Source organism: Sporothrix brasiliensis, assembly GCF_000820605.1.
Source record: "Sporothrix brasiliensis 5110 chromosome Unknown Cont19, whole genome shotgun sequence".
Lineage (NCBI taxonomy): Eukaryota > Fungi > Ascomycota > Sordariomycetes > Ophiostomatales > Ophiostomataceae > Sporothrix > Sporothrix brasiliensis.
The window spans coordinates 1128607-1152762 of record NW_024467138.1 but is presented as its reverse complement, the minus strand read 5'-3'; the positions used below and the strand labels follow the sequence as shown (position 1 = coordinate 1152762).

Below are 24156 nucleotides of genomic sequence, written 5' to 3'. Positions count from 1 at the left end.
TAGTTGCCATGCAACTTGTGCTTCTGCTGAGACTGTGGTTACGAGGCTAAGAGGACAGAGACAAGCGAACAAGACAAACCGAAACAATTAAAAAATCCGTTGCCGGCCACGAACAAGTAGTCTACAAAGTACCGCCACGCGAGGGGAATGCGGAACTGAAACAAGAAAAAGAAAAACAAAAGTGGACCAAGGAAGCGGAAAAGAGCCACGAACTAGCATATCCCTCCTTAATTTCTTGGTACTTTTTTTGTCAAACCCAGTCAAGTTCTTGTCAATCCCTGTCCTGCAGGTTGAGAATAGCACAAATGAACAAGAGCAAAAGTGAAGAAAGCAACAGCGCAACGGGCGTTTGATTTTCCACAGGACAGCCTCGCTCACTTGTTTAGTATCTTGCCTTTGCTTTTGACTAAGATGCATAAGATACCGTGACAACTCACAAAACTGAAAAAAAAAAAGAGAAAAACAAACGAAGCGAGCCAGACTGGCAGAGGCGAATGCTACTCGTTTTGTGTACTTCGTAAGTGGTCTTGATCCACCTCAGGTCGCCAGTGGCTTTGCTGTGTCATTTTGTGCAGCTGCGCCTGCGGACGGGAAGATTGAACGTTGTAACGCTCTATTTTTCTTACACTGCGATACACGACATACTATTAGCATTATTATGTGCACCTTGACGGATGCACGCAAAGCACCAGTTGCCGCGAATAGACCAGGCCAACACCAAGAGTGCTTGTGGACAACATAGGAGAAGAAGAAAAAACATGACTATGAAACATTGAGCCTCCTCCTCGATGACAGGAAACAAAGTGGCAAAAGGGATGAAAACAAAACCGACCGTTGAGCTAGGTTTACTTCGTACCGTAACTAGCTGGCAACCCATCCACCAACTTGAGTCAATTGGGACGAAGCGCACAAGACAACAGCAGTGGCAAAGTGTCGAAAACTGAGTTGCCCGTATGAGATGCGCTGGGGTGCACTTATTTTCGCCGCACACCAGCTGGTCTCTTCGTTGTAAGATATTTCCTTTGCCTGCCCGCTCGACTTTCGCTGCTCTCTTGTTCTCCTCGGTGCAACGTGAGGGAGGTGTCGAGGTGTCCCTGCGGTGCACTTTCGAGTGCGAAGGTGTCAAGAAGACGATGGCGGCCCCGCTTTGCTGATCCGGAGGACGCTATTAAACGCGTATCCGCGGAGGTGGTGCCGGAATGAAAATTAGCGAGAGAGGGCAACGAGGCCAGGCCTGGCGTACCCACCAAGCCATATGGCTACTTGCAGAGCTAGTCAGCTAAAACGTGCTAAACAAGCTAACGGCGCTAAACGAGAGGGGACGGACGCAAGGAAAAAGGAAAATGAATTAAAAAAAAAAAGAAAAACAAAAACAAAACAAAAAAGACAAAACAAACGACGGCGAACGGCTAAAAGTTAAAAAAAAAAAAAAAAAGGCAGTTGAACGCCCTTTCGTACGCCGTAAAAGCCACCCGCGGAGCATTGTCGGATAGCCCATATTGTGGGCTGATTTTTACAGTCCAAAGCCGTCAGTACAGAAGTAGTCTACGGAGTATTGCCACGTTAAGAGGCGGAATTCGGACGCTGGTGATGGCCAGGGTCCCACTGGCTCCATCTACAGATTCTGGCAAGGGGATAGACCACAGAGTGGCCCAGGCGTCCACAATCCCCTCAATTGTGACAGCCCCAGCCGAGGTGAGGTGCACGGCGCAAAGGGTGCCCACTGAGCGACAGGGAGAGCACCGTCAACCAACATACCCAATAAAAATGACGGTCAATATTGACCCATCAATAAAATGATTCGCCGACAAGTTCAGACGGAAGCCGTCAGGGATTGCAAAGCCGAAGGGTAAATGGGCCCGAGGGTGTCGCAACTGACGGCGTGCCGGGTTCGATGTGGATGAGAGCCGCATATTATGCATCCTCTTCAATGGGGAGCGTGGGTGACGTATGTCTGTGCCACATTTTGAAACAAGACCGACTACGTCTTTCCGTAGACTCGTTTCTGAGATGCAATGTTGAGTCAAGTGCAGGCATGCGATGGGGTTGTTGCAAGTGGGCAATGCTGCAAGCCATTCATCCTGGCTCCTTGCGGCAACGACTTCGCATTCGCAGAAGAGTGGAAAAACGGGCTTCAGGCAGACAATGACAATGCCCCAGGCCGACTAAGACAGCACCCCGCGCAACCTTGCAAATTCGCAAGACAGCTGTCATGTACCAACTTAGCACGGCCCAGCAAAGAAACAGCTCCCATGTCAAAAAAATGGGAAAGAAACAAATGTACAGGTTCCATATCGGATGCTGCCTCCGCCAGACGGTTTTTTCATCCTCCATATTCTCCTTGCGGGTGCCAGCATACTGGCTCGGGTCATCAGGATCACCAATCCTGCAATTTCGGGCGGGACTTCTTGCCCGTCCTGAGTATGCACGATGCTTCAACAAAGCGGATGGGGGAGGCGAAGAAAAGGGAAAGGAGGATGACGAAAAAGGGTATAGCTTGGTGAAGGGGGCTAAAAGCATAAAAACGGCAAAAATAGGCGGGTTGGTCGGGTTTGATGAAAATGAAAAGGGAAAGATCAGCCGGTATTGTTGGGGCACACGCCACTCAACTGTGGACGGGAAACGGGACGTCAACCGAAAAAGGGAACGAAACTTTATGAGGGTCGAGGCAAAGGAGGCGGAGAGATGTGGTAAGGGTGTATACATATGGAAACATGACAATTTATGACACCGAAGTGGTTACGGTTGAGCCGGGACAGAACGGGGCAAAGAAGAAAAAGAAAAGAAAAGTTGACAGGACGTCGGAGAAAAAAACAGAACGAGCTTGGAAATTTGGATTGGAACGAAAACGTGGCAATTTCGAAGCCATGCATGAACAGTGACGTTTTGGAGCATTTGCAGTAGTTGGTGGTGCCGTTCGATGGAAACAAGAAAGTAAGGCAACGAATGCCCGATTGAGGTCAGAAATGCTGTTAAAAGAGGCAAACGGAGCCGATGACAGTTTTAAAATCCGGGGTGGTCCAGATTTGGCCTCTAAGCGAGTTTGCTTTCATAGTGATGTGTATTTTCTTCCCCTCTCGATAGCATGGCACCCTCTTCTTGCAGCAAGCGGTCTATTGGTCCAGGCCGGGACACAATGCGAGCGGCTCAAACGAACTTTGTCGAATGCTGGAAAGATTCGAGCCTGTGCGGTGTCGTGAAATCGAAGCATACGAAGAGAGACCGGTGTTTTCACCGAGTCTGTGTGGAGGCTTTTTTTTTTTGCGGGTATGGATTTTGCAGATCCGAACTGATCAGAGCCAGGCAGGTACGGTGATGCCCTTAAGAGCAGCAAGGTACTTTCTGTTCTAACAATGTATCCACTTTCGGTAGCGGTTTTGAATTCGAGACGCTCGGTGGCTGTGCTGAAAGTATGCATAGCTTGAATGCATCGAGAGACGAGGAACGCAAAGGCCTGTGCTTTGCAAATCGTCAGAGCTTCACATCATAAAATAGCTCGTTCATATGAAAAACAAGAAAAACCAACAAAAGAGAGCGGCCGAGAGCCATTGCTGATTTGCGCTGCGTCGAGCCCGACGGTACTCCCTTGTTTATTTTAAACTCGATCGGCGCGGTACGTGAAAAGACGAAGCAACTGGTGTGTGATGTGCAGGTGATTGTCGGCAGATTGGCTGTCTCGATCGATTGACCAGTTGTATTAGTCACCGTCCGTGCAGTACTGTGTTATGTCGCGTGGTGTGAGAGCACAAATATGCACAAAGGGGGTGTTCGTCCAGCGGCATTAACAATGGCAGAGATGTCCAGCGATACGACGATGCGCTGATCCCCCTGCTCGCCCCGTTCCTTGTGCCATAGTGACTTGTAGAATATGTTACCCCGAGCGTATAGTGACTCTCTAATTGCAACGCTGTTAGCAGTTGAAGAGGCTAGCCGAAGTGCAAAATTCATAAGAAAAAGACAAAAAAAGAAACAGCACAAGGACAGTATACGTGATAAACTAATAGGACAACCGGACGAAAGCAACAGGCCACAATACCAGCTAAAAGTATCTCAAATGACTGCCACGAGACAATCCACGCTCTCGCAAAAGGTAAAACGGGGTGGTAACACGACATATGCTTCGCGTTCGGAACACTCCCGTTCCTGCCCTACCGCCTTTGTGGATGTGCACTTGCATCTCGCTCCGAGTCGTGCTGCTTTGCCATTTCATTTGTACCGCCTCCCTTTCTTTTGCTCGTTTTGCCGAAATCTCTCTCGTACCCCTCGACAGTGTTTCGCTGTCCCCCAGCATCCCCTTCCATTTTGCCCTTATTTGAAATAGTTCCCACAGTCCTTGTTTTGTCATCCATCTTTCCTTGCATCTCTACCTTTCACACGAGGTGAGCCTTGCGTTTATGCAAACACCCCATCTCCGGGGCCGTTCCGGTATTTGGTTAGCATTGTCGTCATATGCACGCCTGCTCTGGGTGCTCAGTAAAATTGCGGAGTGAAGTGTGTGGCGCATGCAAAGAGAAAAAAAGGGCAGTTAACACTAATTTTTAGCCTCAAGCAAGGGACTCTGCAAAAACGTGTCGGACACGATGGCATGCAGAGAAGTCTTACCTGGAATTTTGTCGATATGCTTTTGTCTGTTGCCTTGAGATTAAATGGCGTTTAGCATGTAGCAAAGTATGGGATGAGACCCACAGTCGGTCTTCTGATATATCGCCCAAAATGTTCAAAAGTCGGTGGTAAGAGATCCACATGTTTATAGAGACTGCCCTGTAGCAAAAGCCTTGGCCTCTTGGATTTGCTCCTTTGAATTTTATTTCCGACTCTCATCGGTTCTTCAATATAATTGGCATGAGAGTCCTCGCTTTCTCTTGTTTCTATGAGGAGTGACGTAATAGGTCAATTTGGGGACACATCCTTGAGCGCCGAAGCGAAGTATCGAAATGCAGCTCAGATGCAAAATACTCGCGTAGAGCTAGATACATACATCCCAGGCGAGCTCATTGCCATAGCCATCCGGGCCAAAGCTAGACGGGTTTCCGTGTTCCAGCCAAGGAGAGTACCTGTCGTCTTTGAAGCCTTTGAATAGAGCTTGACCGCCGCCGAGATTAAAGGGGCACCGGGGCGGAATGGCTTGCTGCCCCGGTGTTGGAATCAGGCTGATGGTGTCCACTGACCCAACTGTTTCCAGCCGCCCATACTATTCGGATGATCTACTCAAGGTTGAGCCGTGTCTATAAATTAGGAGTGTAATAAAGCTGCTGGCTGGAAGTCAAGTACGAAGGCGCTGCAATTGCCAAATATGGAAAATCAAAACGGGTTTCTGCCCGTGAGTATGGGGTAGATAGCCCGTTCCTATTTGCAATACCGACTGTTCAGCGTTTCTTTATTTCCAAGTGTCCGCCATGTGGAGGACCGAGTGGACAAATGGCGAGACTGCTGAAGCCAGGCGAAACACGCGACTAGAGCAGCTTCGTTGGCGGCCCTGCATTGTCTCTGGTTCGTTGACAGCTTATGCATGACGAGTTTCCTCGCACAGGTCTGTGGGCGGCTTTATTGAGGAACTGTACGGGCACTAAGCTTAGACGCACGTGCCATGCAACTGCGTGAAACGTAACGAAGTTGGGGCTCGCAAATGTCCTCTCGTTAGAGGTCGACCCTGGTGGACCTCTCACGAGATGAGGGAAAGTCAGGTGGAATGCACATTGGCAATCGAATCCGTCCTAGACACTCCAGAGTCATGGAGCACGGTACTGCACGACGGCAGAGCGGCCAAGCGGCAGAGCACAGGGGATAAGGACGATCTGCCACACCCTAGGGCTCTGACACCTGGATTGTTTGTCCGATGCTTCGTCTGATAGTTAACCGCCGCGTCAGAGGTTAGACAAGACACGAAAAGAGCGGGACGAGTGTGTTGATCGTCCACAACCCGTCTCAGCAACACTGGGCGCCGTCTTGTATTCGCATAGTGTGGTCTCCGTGATTAATTTGCCGGGCTTTCAGGAAGCTGGTTGGTAGTTCGGCCAAGCTCATACCCAGTATTCCGTGCATGGACGACGGCGCGGAGAGGACGAACAAAACGAAAATAAGAAGGAAATGGGACGAGCAAAGAAGAAGTGTGGAAGAACAAACACAAGGCTAGGCGCCCGGCGGACTTGCATGGCGTTGCTGCACTCTGTGGGATACCGAAAGAGAAAAAAGAACGAAATGTAAACAGGAGAGTTGCATCGGTGCTGCGAAGTAATGATGCATAAATACCGCCTACGACACTCGAAAGAGAAATAGATGCGAACGGGAAAGGAGGGTTACTGAAAAAGGAAAGCAGCAATGGGTCAAAAAGGGAGTCCATTTGCTTGGGGGGAAGGAGCAATCAATTGAATGTGCCCAACGAGAGTACCACAAACGGAGAAGGAAGAACCGCGCCAGTGGGACGCAACTACTGGGACAACTTTCACAAAAGAGCTGGTTGCTAGAATGCATGGAGCGGCGCACAGAAGGCGCAAATGGCTGTGCGCTAGCATGAACTGCTGCAAGCTGAAGCATGGCTTTTTGACTAGCGTGCAGGGGGGGGGACGCTTTCTCCATTTGGACAAGACGAGACGGAAACTCCAACCTAACGCCGTGCAAAGGGGCAATCTGCATGGAGTATTAACCGTGCCTGCTGTGCAAGGAGCAGGGATCTTGGATACCGTGCACGAGCATCTTTTCTTGCCGACGCGGAGAAGGAAGCGACGACCACGGGCGGCACAGCCAAAAAAGAACAGTTTGCATATGTGTCATGGAGAGAAGAAAAGCACGGTACGCCGTACATAATGTGAGATACGCATCTACTTTAGGTACTCTGTATGTATCGGCAGCCGCCCCGATTGCCCACGAGCAAACCAAACTCTGGGACGTCTTGGGACGGCTACGCTACAACGTACCGGGAGGGAACGAACCCGCGCACCAGCATTCTCCGTGCCCATGACAAGCTGCAGATACGCCGTCGGGTTCGTACCTGGGCTCTTTGCTTGGTCGACTGCAACGCTAGGGTCTGTTTTTGCACGGGGTTATGTCGTGTCTTCCCTGTCTTACTTCCGATGGACGGAACAGTTGTGACCTGGCTTCGTTCCTGCCTTACAAAAATATGTTCCAGACTTGGGACAGGGCATGGGAAAATGCGATTCCAGAGGGCGAGAAAAAGATGAGATAAAAGCACACCGTGGTAGAAATAAACTCGATACGTGAAGCGAATATGTACGTCGTACACAGGTCCCGTAAAAAAGGAGGCTGCAAATGTACTTTTGCAGTTACCCTATTTGGTATCTGACGTCCCTGGGCAAGCCAAAACCAAGAATTTTGTACAACATACCACCTGCCGTTTTCTCTGAGAACTGCCCCTTCCGTAACGGTAGTTTCTAGGTGTCTACAACTAGCTCTCGGCAGGAGCAGGAACTAAAAAGTGACGGCAGGCACAGACCAAGGTACGTGTGTTTTGTATGTGCAGCCTGTACCTGCAGGTCACCTGGTCTGCGGCAACTTCGAAACCCCTTGCTCTTTCCAGCTTGGACACATTGTATTTTTTGGCATAGGATATGTTCGTCCCTTCTTCCCTTGCCAACTTTCTTCTTCACATCGCGCCTGCGTCTTTAGTGGATCCTGCCTGCCCTGGAAGTGCTGTTAGTCTGTGTAAGGAAGGGGCCTTCTCAATACGGGGGAATGAAACGGTATTCCTGGTAATCCGGCCTTCCGAGCCTTCTCAATGTTTTCTTCCTGTTGCGGAATGACGAGGCATGTCTCCTACGCGTAAGAGCTCATATCGTTGCCTGGTCTGTCAGCTCTTCCTATCTTGTATGACTTCTCTGGGACTTTTTTTTTAAACAAAAAAAATCATTTCTCCTGCCGGCTTTCGAGATACTACGCTCCTCAAATGATCTCGCTTTGGCCCGTCAATAGCATCTACTCGGCCTTCGGCCAGGCTGTTCCATTCAGTTGTCGCCCTGGCCAACCTTTTGGGCTACCCGATCTGCCTTTTCTCGTCCCACCGAACTCAACCACTACGACACTCCATCCACCAATGCTCTTCGTTTCATCCTGCCTCCCTGCTCATGTCACATCGGAGTCCACCCTGGTAGAGAGACCACCTACCTTGGACCGTACAGTGCTTTCAAAGCGAGCCGTTGTCCCTGCTTCGAGTTACCAAGTTGCTTGTTACTTGGGCATCACCCCATTCCATACAGAGTACTTTTGCAAAGCACACTCCCTCCATTACAGAGTTACATACGAAAGCCCCATACGGCAAGCATCCCTGCCTCACCATTTGCCATGCCCCTTGTCCCGAATGCTTCACTAACCGTCCAACTGCTATTCCGAGGTGTGTGATCTTGTCAGGTACCCCGTACTGCAAGGGATGCTATCCATGCTTCGATGATCGCGAGCATGCTCTGCGCGTTTGTGGGCACCCTCCCCTGCCTCATGCTTTTGTCCCGAAGATTTTCTCCATACGATTTTCCACCCAATACCGGCCATTTTTTGCCATACATTATGCACGATAGACGCTGGGCTGGGACTTCGTCCTCGCGCACCACCCACTTGCCCGCACATCCAGCCCACTTCTCGTTCCTGGGATATTAAAGACCGTTGCCTCAGCACTGACAAGCTCATAGCAATGCTAGAACCTGAACCGCGGAGAACCAAGCAGCAAAAGCGAGGAGCGAGCTAAAATAAACACGGGAAACAATTCCAAAAGCACCAAAAACAAATCATAAGTGGATACACGGGAGAAATTTGTCAAGACACGAAGAATGCAAGTTGGGCCTCTCGCCTCGTACGTGCCTTATGAGTATTTCCCACGAAACAAGCTTCTACAATTTGAGTTTGTCGTCCAATACATCGTCATATCAAAACCACCGGGCTAAAGTCTTAAATGCATTTGCTCCTTTTCTTCCTAGGGTTATATGAACGCTGACTGCAGACTCTTCGCACATCACGCACATCGTGCGCATCACGCGCATCACGCGCATCATGCACATCAGGCACAGCCTACGTACCCGAGATATTTAAGACGCTTGGGGATTAACCGGAGTTCGAAACTGACCTAAATGTGCGGGGACACGAAAGACGAGACAAAAGAAACAAAATGGCAAAGTAGCTCCATGGTGAAGCACGCTTCTCCTACGCCGAATTTGGCAAATCAATGTCACCGTTTGGAGACACATCCGTGCCTATCAGATCAATAGCCCCCGTCGAAACAAACGAATTTCAGATACGGGTCAAGGTGCACAAAATAAGAAATCAGGAAGCAAACTCGCCTGGCGGTTGCCGACCTCCGATATTAGAAACACACGCACACATGCTGTACACAACGGACCTTAAAGACACGGATGGAAACCACAACAGCCACGATTTGCACAATGCCCGTCGGCCTATTGTCCAGTCGCCGAGCTGGCCTGCATACTCGCCAGTCTAGGGGTGCCACGTCCTCCGGTTGCACGCCTTGCGGTCGAAGACAACACATTGAAGCCTGGCGGAGAATTTGCGTGCTCCAGAGCAGGAAAACTTGAGACTGCCTTTGCGGTGTGCGACTTTGTCAGTTTGCCATCCGGCCAATGCGAGCAAGATGTTGCCCCCGGATCACAAGACAAAGAAGATCTTCACGGGCGCGGAGCTTTGCCATCTGGATTTCCTGCTCCTCAGAGTCTGAAGAGTCTCTATCCGCGCAGACAAATATATCCGGAAAAGGTTACCGAAAAAGGTGTGCAAGTCAGCGGAGCGGTCAACATTGAATTCGAAGAGCAGAGCTAGGCATTGAGCGAGACTATCTGGTGCATCTGCGCCTAAGTGAGTGTGCGCGTGTCTAGGTCTGCGCGAACACAACTTGAGGGGTGGCGGCCGAGGAGGGAAGAGCGACGGTTGAGGTACGGTGGTCGACAAGACGGAGTACATACAACAACTTTCAACTTTGTCGCCTGTCTTTTGGGGGAAGTAAAGAATGAAAACAAGGGGGGGGGGCGTGTTTGATGTGATGCATAGAAGCAGACCCGCTAGCGTCAAGACCCTCGTTTTTACACCCCTCCTCCCCTTGTCTCTGGCCATGTTTTTATATTGTACTAGGCCTCTTCAGTTTGCTCTTTACCTTTTTGCTCCTCTTCTTCAACATCAACCCTTGCAGTTCACACAAAGCACCATCACCCCGGTCCTTGCACGGGCCAGAGCCCCCTCCCCTTGTCAACTTTCCCGTTGACTTTTAAAGTCGCACAACCTCCGCTCCGCTGGCCACCACCAACAAGCCACTCGCCGGTCTGTCACTTTCTCATTTTCAAAAGTACCAGGCCGACTACATTCCTTTTCAGTTCTTTTCACCAGAGTCAAAAGACAAAACGAAGACATAAAATCTACGGGACACTTTATCTGGCGCCAACACAAGCTCTAAACCAAGACAACCACCAGTGCCACCCACACTTCTCCAACAACAAGTAACGAGCCGCCACCCGTCTCTCCGTGAAAACGTTTTGTCTTGAATTGCCACCTTTGCATTCTTGCTCTCTTTTTTATTCCTTCACTCCTTTCTTTTTTCTTTTCCTTATAGTCTGGGTTTTTTCTGTAATTTAGCACTTGCAGCACTCCTCTACCTTTCTAACTCGCTACTTATTCATCTTTCCCCCTTTCTTTCATCGTCCCTCTTCCACGCCAGGCTTCGCTGCCTTTTCTTCTATTCACACCCTACCCATATGAGTTTGCATGTGTTCATAAGACTAGCAGACTTCTACAATTGCCCGCCGTCCCCAGCAAACGAAAGAACCTTGAGCTCAACAGTCGCATGCTACCCGTGCCCACTTTACCTTTTACTAGCTTCCCCCTGCCCCATGGATATTGAATTAGCAGTCTCGCCTTGCCTGCCATTAGAGCTTCCTTACTTGATGCTTGGTTCTTAATCCATTTCTCTTCTTGCTTGCTGTTTCTGCTTTGATCTAGCTTTTGCCCGTCTCCTCCTATTTGAAGCCTCCACTCCCACCGTCCTTCCCCTCCCCTCCCTCCACCCCCCTTCCTTTTTTTTATCCTCTTCACCCCCTCCTCCACCTATCTTCACCATTGCCTTACTTTCTTATCCTTTCCACTGTTAGCTTTCCATGCTGTTGCAGTGTGCCTTTGTCTTTCTTTCACTTATGACAGTCCACTCCGGCTGTCAGCTCGAAAAGTACAACGAGTAACAGACGACTTTTGACAACAGACACATCGAAAAGGCGGGAGGAACGGCTTTCTGCCATCGTCTACGGCTCCCCCTCTCCAGAACGTTCAACCATTGTCTTATTTTTATTATTTTCGTAACTGTCATTTCCGTCACCATTATTCTTGCATTTATTATAGAGCCCTCGGTGCTTCCCTCTGTTCCTTCGGTCGTGCCAGGTCCCGGGTTGGCTTTGCCCATGTCCTTAGACCATACTACAGGTTGCTCTATAGGTTTCTTTTTTATGGAATAGCGCTGCTGTATGACGCTCCTTTATTTTCCCCGAAGCCATCCACACCAATCGCATTCTTCCTTCTTTTCTTGTTATTTAGATATAATAAGCTATCTCCCTTCCTTCTCGACTATCGACAATCGTTACGACTACCATTCAACAGTCGGTCGTTGCCTTACTCAATTTAGCACCGATTTGTCTCCCGACTCGACAACTCTTGCCGTATTTTACCTTACATTTTCTAAACGACGTCCTCCACCTACACTTGGACCTCACATTGTCTCGCCCCAACCCTGCATTGGACACGAAGGGCATGTTGGCACCATCAACGCAGAGCGCTTCTATTATCGTCGATGGGAATAGAAGTCGGTCCTCTTCGTCTTCTGGTTTAACAGCAACCACTTAAGTCGGAAACCTATACCTCCACATCTACCTGTTCGACGATCTTTGATTGTATCTACAATCCTGGCGGCTGCACTGTGTATCTAGAGTAAGAGGCGTGCGCAACTCCCATGCAAACTCCAGAGCTGGACCATCTTCACCGTCGTCAACAGCCTCGCCTCGGCACTTCTACAAGCCATCTCAACCAGCGACGAGTCTTCTCCGACCTGACACGCTTATCCATCGACCTGACTTGGGCTCGATCAGAGTCGGAACAGGCCAGCCGCGCAAGGGCCTACCCTTCTCCGCCCATGTCAGGGTCTCCTCCGCTTCCGCCAAAACCAACTCACGAGGCTGGCGAACGAAGTCAAGGAAGCTACCGGACGAGCCACGATGCCTACAATAGAGCTGCGACGACGGCTCCTTCCCACGGAATCGACATGAGAGTACACTCCAGAACCCCGGCTCACCAGTCGTATGCACCGCATCTGCACCACCAGCCGCCATCCTTTTCACATACGATACAGGGTTCCTCTGCCAGATCCTATGCTTCCGAACCCCAAGACCGATATTCGTATCCTTCGTACGGGCGCCCAGAAGACCAGCAGTTGCCGTCGTCCGGAGGCCATGTCGCTGCCTATCCTCCGCCAACGCATCTCCAGGGGCCACCAGCAATGTCCGGATATGCGCCGTATCTGCCACCACTTCCAGGACCATCATCGATGCAACAGGGATACCCGTCTTCCCCACGAGCTTCGGCACCCGCTCAGATTCCGTCTCCAATCCCAGGACAACCGGACAGCTCATCTCCTAAATCACAACGAAAGACGAAAGGGCATGTCGCGTCAGCCTGCGTGCCCTGCAAAAGGGCCCATCTCCGGTAAGCACATCCACGCATATTTGCACCACAGTGCCCTATTTTTCTCGTTTTTGTTTCCGTTTTCACCTCTGTAGTCCTTGTTTTTCAGGCTACTTCTACAATCTTTGGGCTATATTGTTACAGCCAAACGCGAGTAGCCGAAATGAGTGGTTGATCGCGGGTTCATTCCTTTTGATTCAATTTGAAGTATTCTGACATCTTCTTTTGGTGCTTTATAGATGTGATTGTAAGTGATAGTTTGACTTTGCTTTGCATTCTCTGAAACCGTCTCGCAGACCAGGCCGGGTTCCATGCAAACTATTCCCTTTGCTCCTGCGCTGTTCTTGAATTTCGCTTCCTGCCATCGCCAGAAAGATGACTCGGAACTAACCAAATTGCAACAGCCCAACGACCGTGTTCCCGGTGCCTTAGTAACGGAAAGGAAGATGCTTGCGTCGATGTACAACACAAGAAAAGAGGCCGGCCAAGGCTTCGTGAGGAGAGAGATTTGAGGTACGAACTATCTGGGCGAGGAGCCTCGGGTGGCCATTCAGCTGAGCCATCAAATCGCAGACCGGTGCCGACCTTGTACGGACAACCGTCCGCGTCCTTGGGCTCCGGGTACGCTGTTTCTACCCGCCGAGGCCAAACCGCTTCCTACAGGGTTTTAAAGTCACAACCTGCTGATCCCATCGTTCCAAGGTTTATTGAGCGTGGTTCTGCTTCCGATGCCAACGTCTACTCTGCTCCTGTCTCCATCACAACCCGTCCACTTGAACCAGCTGTTTTTCTCACCACCGACCTTGAATTGGCAAAGGCGTCCAATGCCTTTCTGGACGCAATCGGCCGCCACACTGTCAAAGGCCTCAACCTCCTGGACATCATCTCTCCCATGGAACGTGAGCGTGTGGTCTCTCTTCAACGGCAAATGCAGGATGAACGCGAACGCAAAGATCCCCAGTACCTGCCCCCGATTTTTGTTAAGCGGGACGAAGAGCGCGTGATACAGTCCCTGGGTTTCTCGGCAGAAGATATGTCCCGATATGCTTTGGACTGGCACGAGTACCTTACGTTCAGCTCTTCAGATGCTCAGCAAAGAACGGTCCCAGTACACATGGGCCTCGCTAAACAAGACTCGATCTACTTTATTGTCTTGGTGCTCGACGTTGCGGTCCGGCCGCTAGGGCACCCAACACCCTCTCCGCACTCGTCGTATGCGTACCAGGCAATGCAGCAGGCACCACCACAGCACCAACTTTTCTCGCAGCCCACGCCTGTTTCGGCCACTTTTGATACTGGGCGCCCCCGCATGCCGAGTGACTCTGGTATTCTACCGCACCGTCCTACACCGTCCGGTGGCCCGTCTCCGATGCTCTCCGGTCTGAGCCCCAGTGTTTCTTCTACATATGGCCCGTCGCCAGGCCGCACAGATTATCCTACGGGCCCGCCATCATATCAGACACCTCGCAGCGAGCTAGTTTCTCACCCTTTGTCGCATCGCCAGCCACAGCCAACAGGCGGTCCTAGCTTTCAGCTACCTCCGATCCGAGACCGACCGGACCCGGTAAGGCAGATGGACAGCCCCACGACCTCGAGAGACGACAAGTCAAGAGTCGATATTGGCGGCTTGATCGACAGTCCGGAGCCGCTCAGACGAATGCATTAAATACGCAATGCCTAGAATCAAAACTGCGACGGATACTTTTTTTCAGCGGCTGCAGTGGTGATAACGAACGGGAAGAGCTCCTTTCCATCTCGAACTACGAATGTATTATGAGGTCAATTTGTTTTACGACACGTGTGGGGTTTATGCTATTGCCGCGGCATTTTCGGATTGCGGTGGCTCCTTTTCTCACTTTCTGCAACCATGTTTGATTTTGATTTTTTTTTTTCACGTTTTCCCTATTATGAGCGAATATTTTCAAAGTACCCAGTCTCGAGTACTCTTTATTTTTTCTCAACGTGGATTCATGAGGTGTCGGCATTTTCTGTTTGTTTCTTGCTCTGTTTCCTATTTGATTGTGTCGTATTGTATGACGTCGCCATAACGACTGGTTTTTGTTACGTTGAGCTTCGGTCTGGTCGGGTTGGTTGTTCTCATCGCTTGGCATATACCTCTTTTGCGGGGGTGGGGGGGATGTTTTTCATACTTTTTACATCTGTTTCAACAATATCCAAAGCATATGTGTTACTGGTATTGGCGGGCCAATCTGGGTAAGGAGGGGATAACATGGTTCAGGGCGCAAAGTCAACAAAAAAGACTCGCAAGGCAAAGCAGACGGTCGCAATCATTTTCGTTTCGATTAACGTTTACATGTAATGTACTTGTATTTTTCGATTCTTTTTTGTATTTATGCAATTTTACGTTTTCGGGAGTATGAGCATCTTTATTTTTAAGTCTACGAGGTCCAAAACGCACGTTTGTAGAAGAGCTCGGGGGCTCTATTAATAGGGGAGTACCGATGCATACATGATAGGTATCTTGAAAAAGGAGAATACCAATCCGATTTCAAGGCAGAAAAACAAGTTCATGAATATTCCTTACTCCTGAATTGTTGTTGCCGGACTTCTCTATCCACACAGTAATATTTTCGTTGATTATTTGTGTGTACTACAGTGTTTTTAGGCCCATTGTACCCACTTTTCTATTCTTCAACACGTGATTTGGCATCTCTGTTACGCGTACCTTGGAGTGGCGGCAAGCGCGACTGCCATACTATGGCGACCTGAACGTGACAAATTGATCAGAGTCCTCCGAAATTGGTCTTGATATCTTCATCGCTTCCCGAACCCACTCTATCTTACTCGGAGCGTGAACGAACTTCACTTGGAGAACGGAGCATTCTGCGGGGCTGGGGAAGCATATTGGACGACTTCGATCTTGCGGTGGAGGTGCTGGCGAGCATGGATATAGCATCCGGTAATGGGACCCCACGAGGCGTCAAACGGAAGGCCGAAGGCGATGTTTCTGCGGACAGCTCCGTCCCACGCCGAATCCAGGTAAGTTTGTGTCTTGTCCCTTGTTGGTCGTGGGCAGATCTGACCGACGACACAACAGGCATTGGACCCGAATGTGGTCAACAAAATCGCTGCTGGCGAGATCATTATTGCGCCTGTCCACGCCCTGAAGGAGCTAGTCGAGAATGCCGTCGATGCTGGATCGACGATGCTCGAGGTGCTTGTCAAAGACGGCGGCCTGAAACTGCTCCAGATCACTGACAATGGCTGTGGCATTGATGTAAGTGGGGGGGGGGGGGGGGGGGGCACGAGGGCATAACAGGCTGAGGATGTTTTGTTTTGCGGCTAACAAACCGAAACAGAAACAAGATCTACCTATTTTGTGTGAGCGCTTCACGACGTCCAAGCTGCAAAAGTTTGAGGACCTCGAGTCCATCGCCACGTACGGTTTCCGAGGCGAGGCCCTGGCGAGCATCAGTCACATTGCGCACCTGACAGTCACGACGCGAACCAAGGACTCGGAGTCGGCATGGAGGGCCTACTATGAAGCTGGAAAACTGGCATCCCCCAAACCGGGCCAGGGGACGGAGCCGAAGCGTGTTGCGGGCCGCCAGGGCACCCAGATCACTGTTGAGGACCTATTCTACAATGTTCCCACACGCCGCCGCGCGTTCCGGTCAACCTCGGACGAGTACAACAAAATTGTCGACATGCTCGGCCGGTACGCTGTCCATTGTAGCCATGTGGCGTTTGCGTGCAAGAAGCACGGCGAGTCGTCTGCGAGCATCTCCGTGCAGGCGGCGGCGAGCACCGTGGACCGTATCCGGCACGTGTACGGGGGTGCCGTGGCCAGCGAACTGCTCCCATTCGAGACAGACGACAGCCGGTGGGGTTTCAAGGCACGCGGCTGGGCTACCAACGCCAACTTTAGCATGAAGCGCACGACTCTGCTTCTTTTCATCAACGGCCGCAGCGTCGACTCCACTAATATCCGCAAGGCACTCGACGAAACCTACTCGGCGTACCTTCCTAAGAACAGCCACCCCTTTGTGTATCTGAGTCTCGAAATCGATCCCCAGCGCGTCGACGTCAACGTCCACCCGACGAAGCGGGAGGTCAACTTTCTCAATGAGGACGAGATTAGCCGAGCGATTTGCGAGCACATTAGCTCGAAGCTTGCCGAAGTCGACACCAGCCGCACTTTCTCGACACAGACGCTGCTTCCGACGGCTGGCTCCCGTAGCATCAATAACGGCGATGCAAGGAGCGTGGCACCAACGCCGAAGTCCGGCACGTCACAAGCGGCTGCACCGAAGAAGACACCTGCACGCTTGTATGAGAACAACCTTGTGCGGACGGACACCAACATGCGGAAAATCACAAGCATGTTTGGACCTTCTGGACCGACAGTAGTGCACATGTCGCCGTCCACTCCTGGATCCTCTGTACGGAGCGGTGCAGAGGGTGCCGATGGAGACGGTTTACCACCCGGTGTCGCACAATACGAGGTGGTGGACCGCGAGGCAACTGTCAACTGGCTGAAGAGTGTGCGGGAGCTCAAGGAGGCCGTTGTGGAAAACTCGCACAGCGAGCTCACCGAGATCTTCAAGAGCTACAGTTTTGTGGGCATTGTTGACGAGCGCCGGCGGTTGGCTGCGATCCAGAGCGGCGTCAAGCTGTACCTGGTGGACTATGGTCGGGCATGCTTTGAGCTCTTTTACCAAATTGGGCTCAACGACTTTGGCAATTTCGGTGTCATCCGGTTCAGCCCGCCTCTCGATCTGCGGCAGCTGTTGCGATTGGCTTTCCAGCACGAGCATGGCAAGTACGGTGACGGCGGCGACGATGACGACGATGGTGACGACCCAGACCCAGACCACCCAGACGCGGATGAGGCTGTCGAGGCCGTTGCCACACAGCTGATTGAGCGCCGTCAGATGCTGCAAGAGTACTTTTCGCTGGAAGTGACGCCAACGGGCGAGCTGCTGAGCATCCCGCTGCTAATCAAAGGTTACACGCCACCGCTGGCGAAGCTGCCGCAGTTCCTGTTGCGGCTGGGCCCACGGGTGCGCTGGAACGACGAAAAGGGGTGCTTTGATACGCTGCTAAAGGAGCTTGCCAGTTTCTACGTGCCTGAGAAGCTGCCAATCATCAACAAAGAGCGCCAGCGACACCAACAGCAGCAGGCTCTGAAAAAAGGCAAAGGGAAAGAGGAAACCCAGCATAGCGAGGACGGCGACGATGACGATAACGACAACGGCATCGACGATGATACGCGAGCGCGGCGCTTGCATGTTCAGCATGCTGTAGAGCACGTCTTTTTCCCAGCGTTCAAGACACGGTTGATCTGCACGACGACGCTGATGCAGGCTGGCCTGATCGAGGTCGCGAACCTGAAGGGCCTTTATCGTGTATTTGAGCGGTGTTGAGGACGGCGTTTTACAATGCGGACAAGGCGTTACCGGCTTTCGGGTTTTGGGTTTCGGCCTATCGATAACAATTTCAAGAGTTCATGTCACAATGGAATGCATTTTCAGCAATCATGGGTGCCGATGTATTTATTATACAAAAAAAAATCGTCGCAATGGGAGGAAATAACAAGAGGTGAAGACATAACAGCAAAACACACAAAGGACACACACACGTTGTCTACCCGCCATAATAGAAGAAGCCATGCACCCCTGATCTTCTTATCCCTTCTACCCACAGCATTCAGCCAGGTATCGGTCGTGTTCTTGTTTTGTTGTTTCTAAAGATGACAAAAAGATACATACGGGTGGTGAAGCAAGCCCAACCAACAAGCGCCCTTCAAAAGCATAATCCACCCTGTACTTTTTACGTCTCCTTTACTTTCATATAGTCGTCTATTTGTCGCTCTCCCAGTCCGGGTTCTACAGAGCGTTAGTATCGTGTTTCCAGTGCGAGAGAGAACGGAGTATAAGCACCTACCTTTTTCAGAATGACAAGTCCCTCTAGGGTACTGCTGAGGCTAATGTACTGCTCGTCCTCTAGCTCGGCGCGCTCTCCATATGCTAGTAGAACAGGTGTGCTCTGTGTCTGCCAGCCCGTGATCGTCTTGGGCCGGCCGGCCTGGCCGACCACATCGACGGCCTGACCAACACGGACGTTGACAGTCAGCGGCTTGAGGTCCTCGTCGAGCGTGACGAGGAAGCGAGGGTGCATGGCGGTGACGAGGAAGTAAAGCAGGTAATGCGAGCTGGAGGTGATGAACTGCTTGGCGTCGAGCATGGCAACGAGCACGGCCAGCAGACCGGCAGCGGAAACACGCGACAGGATCTGGCGGTCGGTGTGGAAGGGGCTCAGCGACAGGGTGCCCTTGCCCATGTGCAGCAGGCCCTGGGCAATGCGCACCATGAACAGAGACTCTTGGTCGCGATGGTAGTAGCTGGCGAGCTGGCGCAGCAGCTGGGCCAGGCGCGCGTTGTTGGTGCCGGCGCCCAGCAGGCCCATGGCAAAGATGGCGTTGAGGGCGACCTCGTTGTCGTTGTCATGGGAGTAGCGGGAGAGCGTGTCATAGACCTTCATCTGTGGGTTGCTTGGGCTGACGAGGCCCATGGCCAGCGGAACCGCGCGGCGGATGTTCGGCTCGCCGTAGTGCATCAGGTGGCCAAAGTGGCGCAGAACCATCTCCTGGCCGACGTCCTCGCCCATGGCAATGAGGCCAATACCGAGCACGGCGTACGACTGCAGCAGCTCGTCGCCCTTCTTCTCGTCCGAGTCCTCGATATGCTCGTTGCACAGGTGCAGCAGTTCCTGGATCTTGAGCACGGCACCCGTGCCGGCCCAGGCGCACGTCGCCGCGAGGACGCCCGTCGGCTTGGCAACCGGGTGGTCAACGGCCTTGAGCGTCTCCAGGATGACGTCGACCTCCTCCTGGCGGCCAAAGAAGAGCAGACCTAGGCCGAGGGCCAGGAAGCGCGTCCACTTGTCAGTCAGCTGGCGCTTGCGGTCGTCGTCGAGAAGAGTCGTGACAATGGCCTCGCTGACCTCGGCGTTGGACGAGCCGACAAAGATGAGGCCGCAGGCCAGGGCGGCCATGGCGGACGTCTGCATGTCCTGCGAGGCGTCGTTGATCATGGGCAGCAGCCGCTCGAGCAGATCCTCCTTGTTTGAGCCGGCGTAGGCCAGGCCAAGGCCCATGATGGAAGCGGTGCGAATCAGCGGGTTCTTGTGCTCAAGCTTCTCTGGGTCGGCCAGCAGGGCGTAGGCGGGCTCCGAGTCGAGACGCACGCCTGAGCTCATGATGCCGATAGCAAGCATGGCGCCAGCCTGAATCTGCTCCTCCTCGACATAGGTGTACTTGTCAATCTTGTCGAGGCCGTTCTCAATGTCCCACAGCATCAGGGTGCCGAGCGAGGCTACGGTGGACATCATGCCCTCCTCCTTGGTCTTCCAGACCCAGCTCTCCTTGTCCTGCTCGACGAGCATCATGTTGTCCTTGCCGAAGCCGGCGTTGGTAAGTGCGTTGACAAAGGCAGCGGCAAGGTTCTGGCGCGCCGAGTCGATGTTTGTCATGCTGGACACACGGTTGCTCTCGAGGTGGCTCTTGTAGATGTCCTCGGTGGACTTGGGGTCGAGAATGTTGAGCTCCTTGCCGAGCAGCTTGAAGTGCTCGGATAACCGGATGTTGCAGAGGCACTCGTTGATGTCCATATCGTCGATCTCGGGGGTGTCGAGCCAGATACGCTGGCGGGCGATCAAGAAAGCGAGTTGCTTCTTGAGGGCGGGGTCCTCGGCCTGCTCAAAGTCGGCCTTGATCATGTCCATGTCGTTGAGGCGGATGGCCAAGACCATGGCCTGGGTGTACTGGTCGTACTCCTTGTAGATGTCGTGGGCGACGCGCAAGAACTGCTCGTTGTCCGGGTAGGTCAGGAGATTGACCATGGAGACCATGTAGAGGCAGACGCGAGCGTAGGTGTCTTTGTCGACGTACTGCGGCAGGACCTCGATGATTTCGAGCTCGCTCATCAGGTCGACCGCGTCGGCCTCGGCGTTGCTCTTGAGGAACTGGGGCACGAGGATCAGGGCCAGATCGACCAGGTCCTTGGTGGGCTCCTCGGCCGTTATCCGGCGGCCATATACCTCGCCGATCTCAAGGGCCAGGTGGCGGACATATTCGTGGCCCCATGAGCCGATGTCTTGTGTCGGGGCGAGCAGGCGGTACTTGAGCGTGTCTTGGCGGTCCTCGTCGGAGAAGGTCATGCCAATGACAGACAGGACGTCGGCTAGCGATGTTTTGTCGTCACCTGCTGCCCACTCATCGTAGAGCTTGGTCATCGTTTCGTAGTGTGGGCGCAGGAACTTGAGTGGCTTTGGTACGGCGGTCATGGAGGACGTCGACGTCTTGATGAAGTCCTTCATGGCCTCGAGTGCTGGCTTGTAGAGCGTCGTATCGGATTCCTATGGTAATGATTGTCAGCGTCGGTCCCAAAGGTCCGCTTTCATCGGTTCGTTGTTTTCGGAATTTTGTCGTAGCATGCTCTTTACTTACTCCCAGTCGCTCAACGAGCATGTCGAGCTCGTTTTTCAGCTGCTGGTCCTCTTCGCTGAGCTCCTCGGCTGTGCGGCGCATTTGTTAGCAAATGTCCATTGGTCCAGTTCCAGCTCAATGTCTGGTAAGTTACATCACATCGCATCGCGGGGGGCCACGACCACATCAAACACTCACTGTCTGGCTTGTCGTCGTTCTTGTCGTCTTTCTTTCCATTGGCGACTGGCTTGCCATCCTTTTCCTTGGCCGCGTCTTGAGTTTTTGCGTCGACGGCCTTGGCCTTGCCCTTGTCGGCAGCGGGCTTGGACGCCTCATTGTCCTTCGCCATAGCGGAAGCTGTTTTATGAAGTCGCGCTGCTGGAATTCTCTATAGAGAATCGGGGAGTTTCGTTGACGGGCCCGTTCGAATGTCAACGGCCGTGACTGGACAAACGTTAAGGATTACTATATCTGCTAGAAGCAGAAGGCCACAGAGGAACGGGGATTGACCAAAAGCTATCGCTGCGGTTGTTGGGGGGGTGTCGTGGAGGCAGAGGTTGCTATTGTCCAGCTTGGGTCGATCGCGGGAATGTCGAATGAAATTGTGGATAGGTCGAAACGACCAATTCGTACGCCGGATTGGAAGCGTCCCGGTATTGATGAGCGGAACGGTAGATGATGTGAGGTTGGCAATCGAAACAACGGAGTCTGGCGGAGAGGGGGAGGGAGCTTGGTAAAACGAAAGTCGTCCTTCTGTTAGCTTCGTTGCCGCTTCCACCACATTACGCGAGGCTTTGGCCGCCTAGACCCCAGCTTCGGAAAACAGAGGCATGGCAAAGCAGAAAAGCGGGTAAAGCTGACGCCACAGAACCAGCCACAGCCTGCCTGGCACACCAGCCTTCCAAGTTTGCTAAAGCGGCAGGCGGAGAGACTAAAATCCGTGCCATTTTTGGTCTCCACCTTTTATCGGTTGGCTTTATCTTATCGCAAAATAATTTACACCCAGCGATAAGATCTGTACGACGTCAAGAAATTTGTCTTGCGCTGCGATGAGAGCGAACAATGGTTGATCTGAACCCAGTTTTCTCTGTTGATTCGTTTGTGTTTCTTTTGTCATATTGTTTCTCAATATAGTTTCCACGATACACATCAGTATACAGTCAACATGAAATTAGATACCAAGAGTTTGCGGTACCTCACGCCCGAGGACTGGCGGGTCCTTACAGCGGTATGCTTTCCTCCTGCATTGTTTGCTTCGCTCAACAGTTGGGGAAACCGAGTTTTAACTGTATACACCCGTTCTAGGTGGAGATGGGAAGCAAGAACCACGAAATCGTCCCGACGTCCATGATCGACAAAATTGCCCGGCTACGAGGCGGCAGCAGCGGCGTGCACAAGAGCATCTCGACCCTGGCGAAGGCTGGTCTTATTGGCCGCATCAAGGAGGCCAAGTACGACGGCTACCGCCTGACCTACGGCGGCCTCGACTACCTCGCTATGCATACGCACTCGCAGCGTGACGTCGTCTATAGCGTGGGCCACCGTGTCGGAGTGGGCAAGGAGAGCGACATTGTCATGGTGGCCGACAAGACTGGGCAACAGCGCATCCTCAAGATCCACCGGTTGGGCCGCATCTCGTTCCGAACAGTCAAGTCGAACCGTGACTACCTCAAGAGACGCCAGGGTGGGTCGTGGATGTACCTCTCCCGGCTGTCGGCCATGCGCGAATACGCCTTTTTGGACGCTCTGCGCAAGGAAGGGTTCCCCGTCCCAGAACCGTTTGCCCAGTCAAGACACACCATCGTCATGTCCTTTGTCGACAACGCCCTCCCTCTCCGCCAAGTCTCGGCCGTTCCCGACCCGGCTGCACTGTACGCTGAGCTCATTGGCTTGATCCTGCGACTCGCACAGCATGGCCTGATTCACGGCGATTTCAACGAGTTCAACATCATGATCCAGGAGCAGAGGCCCGTGGCCACAGATTCACAGCGTGACACGGCAGACGGCGCTGATGAAAATTTGGCTGTCGTTCCCATTCTCATTGATTTTCCGCAGATGGTGTCCATGGAGCACAAAAACGCAGAGATGTATTTTGATCGCGATGTCGCTTGCGTCAAGCGCTTTTTCGAGCGGCGCTTCCACTTTATTGCAACGCAGCCAGGACCCTTCTTCAAAGATGCGAGAGCGACAGTTGGCCAGAATGGAGCAACGCGCATCGACATTGCCGTCGAGGCCTCTGGCTTTACCAAGAAAATGTCTAAAGACCTGGAAGCAGCCATTCTCGAGCAGCAGAGCACAGAGTTTTCTGATGCGGACGAGGACGATGAGGATGAAAGCGGAGAAGAAGACGAGGTGGAAGACCAGTATGAAGAAGACGGAGAGAAGGACGAAAGCAAAGATACCAATGACAAACAGCTTGGCGAGGAAGGGATGCCAAGGTCAGGAACAGCGACTACCGACATCACAGTAGCTGCGTCTCATCTATCATTAGATCCAAAAGAATGATGGATACGATTTAATGCCACAAACATTTTCTAATTTATTATGAGCTGTGCCCCCGGTTTTAAAATACATGACCTTTTGTGGTGCCTCCACGTAATTTTAAACAATGGCCGTCCTCCCCGTGTTAGAATGTGAAATGTTTGGCGGTACATGAATAAAAAGGAACTTTGTCAAGCAAATCAGAAGTGTGGCAAGCAGAGAAATAACAAGAACCGTCAACAGATAAAGGCATTCGAGGCCACAGTAACATAGCAGATGCAGTCCCCTTCCCTTTCGTAAACATAACACATTCGCCTATAGGCACGACATCACCTATCATAGCAGAGCCATGTCTCTCTCTATAAAATACAACTCAACTCGTAGAAAAGGCATTTGAACAAGATAAATCTGGGGGACACTGTTAGAATAATGATTAGAATCATGACAATAGCTACGTTTCTTGCTCTGAGTCAGTAGCACTTACAGAAAAGAGCATTAAGATGAACTTTTGGAGTAGCTATAACCACTGCGAAAAGCAGTAACGAGAGGCTGCTTTT

The 24156-nt window shown here is 51.9% G+C and overlaps 3 protein-coding genes across 3 annotated transcripts; 2 read left to right on the top strand and 1 right to left on the bottom strand.

Annotated features, from left to right (window-relative positions):
• Positions 1-15573: 15573 nt before the first annotated feature.
• Positions 15574-18056, top strand: SPBR_00229 (DNA mismatch repair protein MLH1; the record flags this gene model as incomplete). The annotated part of the gene is made up of 3 exons (XM_040758548.1): positions 15574-15669; positions 15728-15907; positions 15990-18056. 3 exons carry the CDS (start codon positions 15574-15576, stop codon positions 18054-18056), a joined length of 2343 nt encoding a protein of 780 aa, XP_040618138.1.
• Positions 18057-18491: 435 nt separating this feature from the next.
• SPBR_00149 (26S proteasome regulatory subunit N1) lies at positions 18492-21467 on the bottom strand (the record flags this gene model as incomplete). Its single annotated transcript, XM_040758469.1, has 4 exons — positions 18492-18518; positions 18577-21048; positions 21140-21207; positions 21317-21467. The coding sequence occupies 4 exons, from the start codon at positions 21465-21467 to the stop codon at positions 18492-18494; spliced, it is 2718 nt and encodes a 905-aa protein (XP_040618137.1).
• Positions 21468-22283: 816 nt separating this feature from the next.
• Positions 22284-23623, top strand: SPBR_00647 (RIO kinase 2; the record flags this gene model as incomplete). Its single annotated transcript, XM_040758966.1, has 2 exons — positions 22284-22346; positions 22424-23623. The coding sequence occupies 2 exons, from the start codon at positions 22284-22286 to the stop codon at positions 23621-23623; spliced, it is 1263 nt and encodes a 420-aa protein (XP_040618136.1).
• Between the last annotated feature and the right edge of the window lie 533 nt (positions 23624-24156).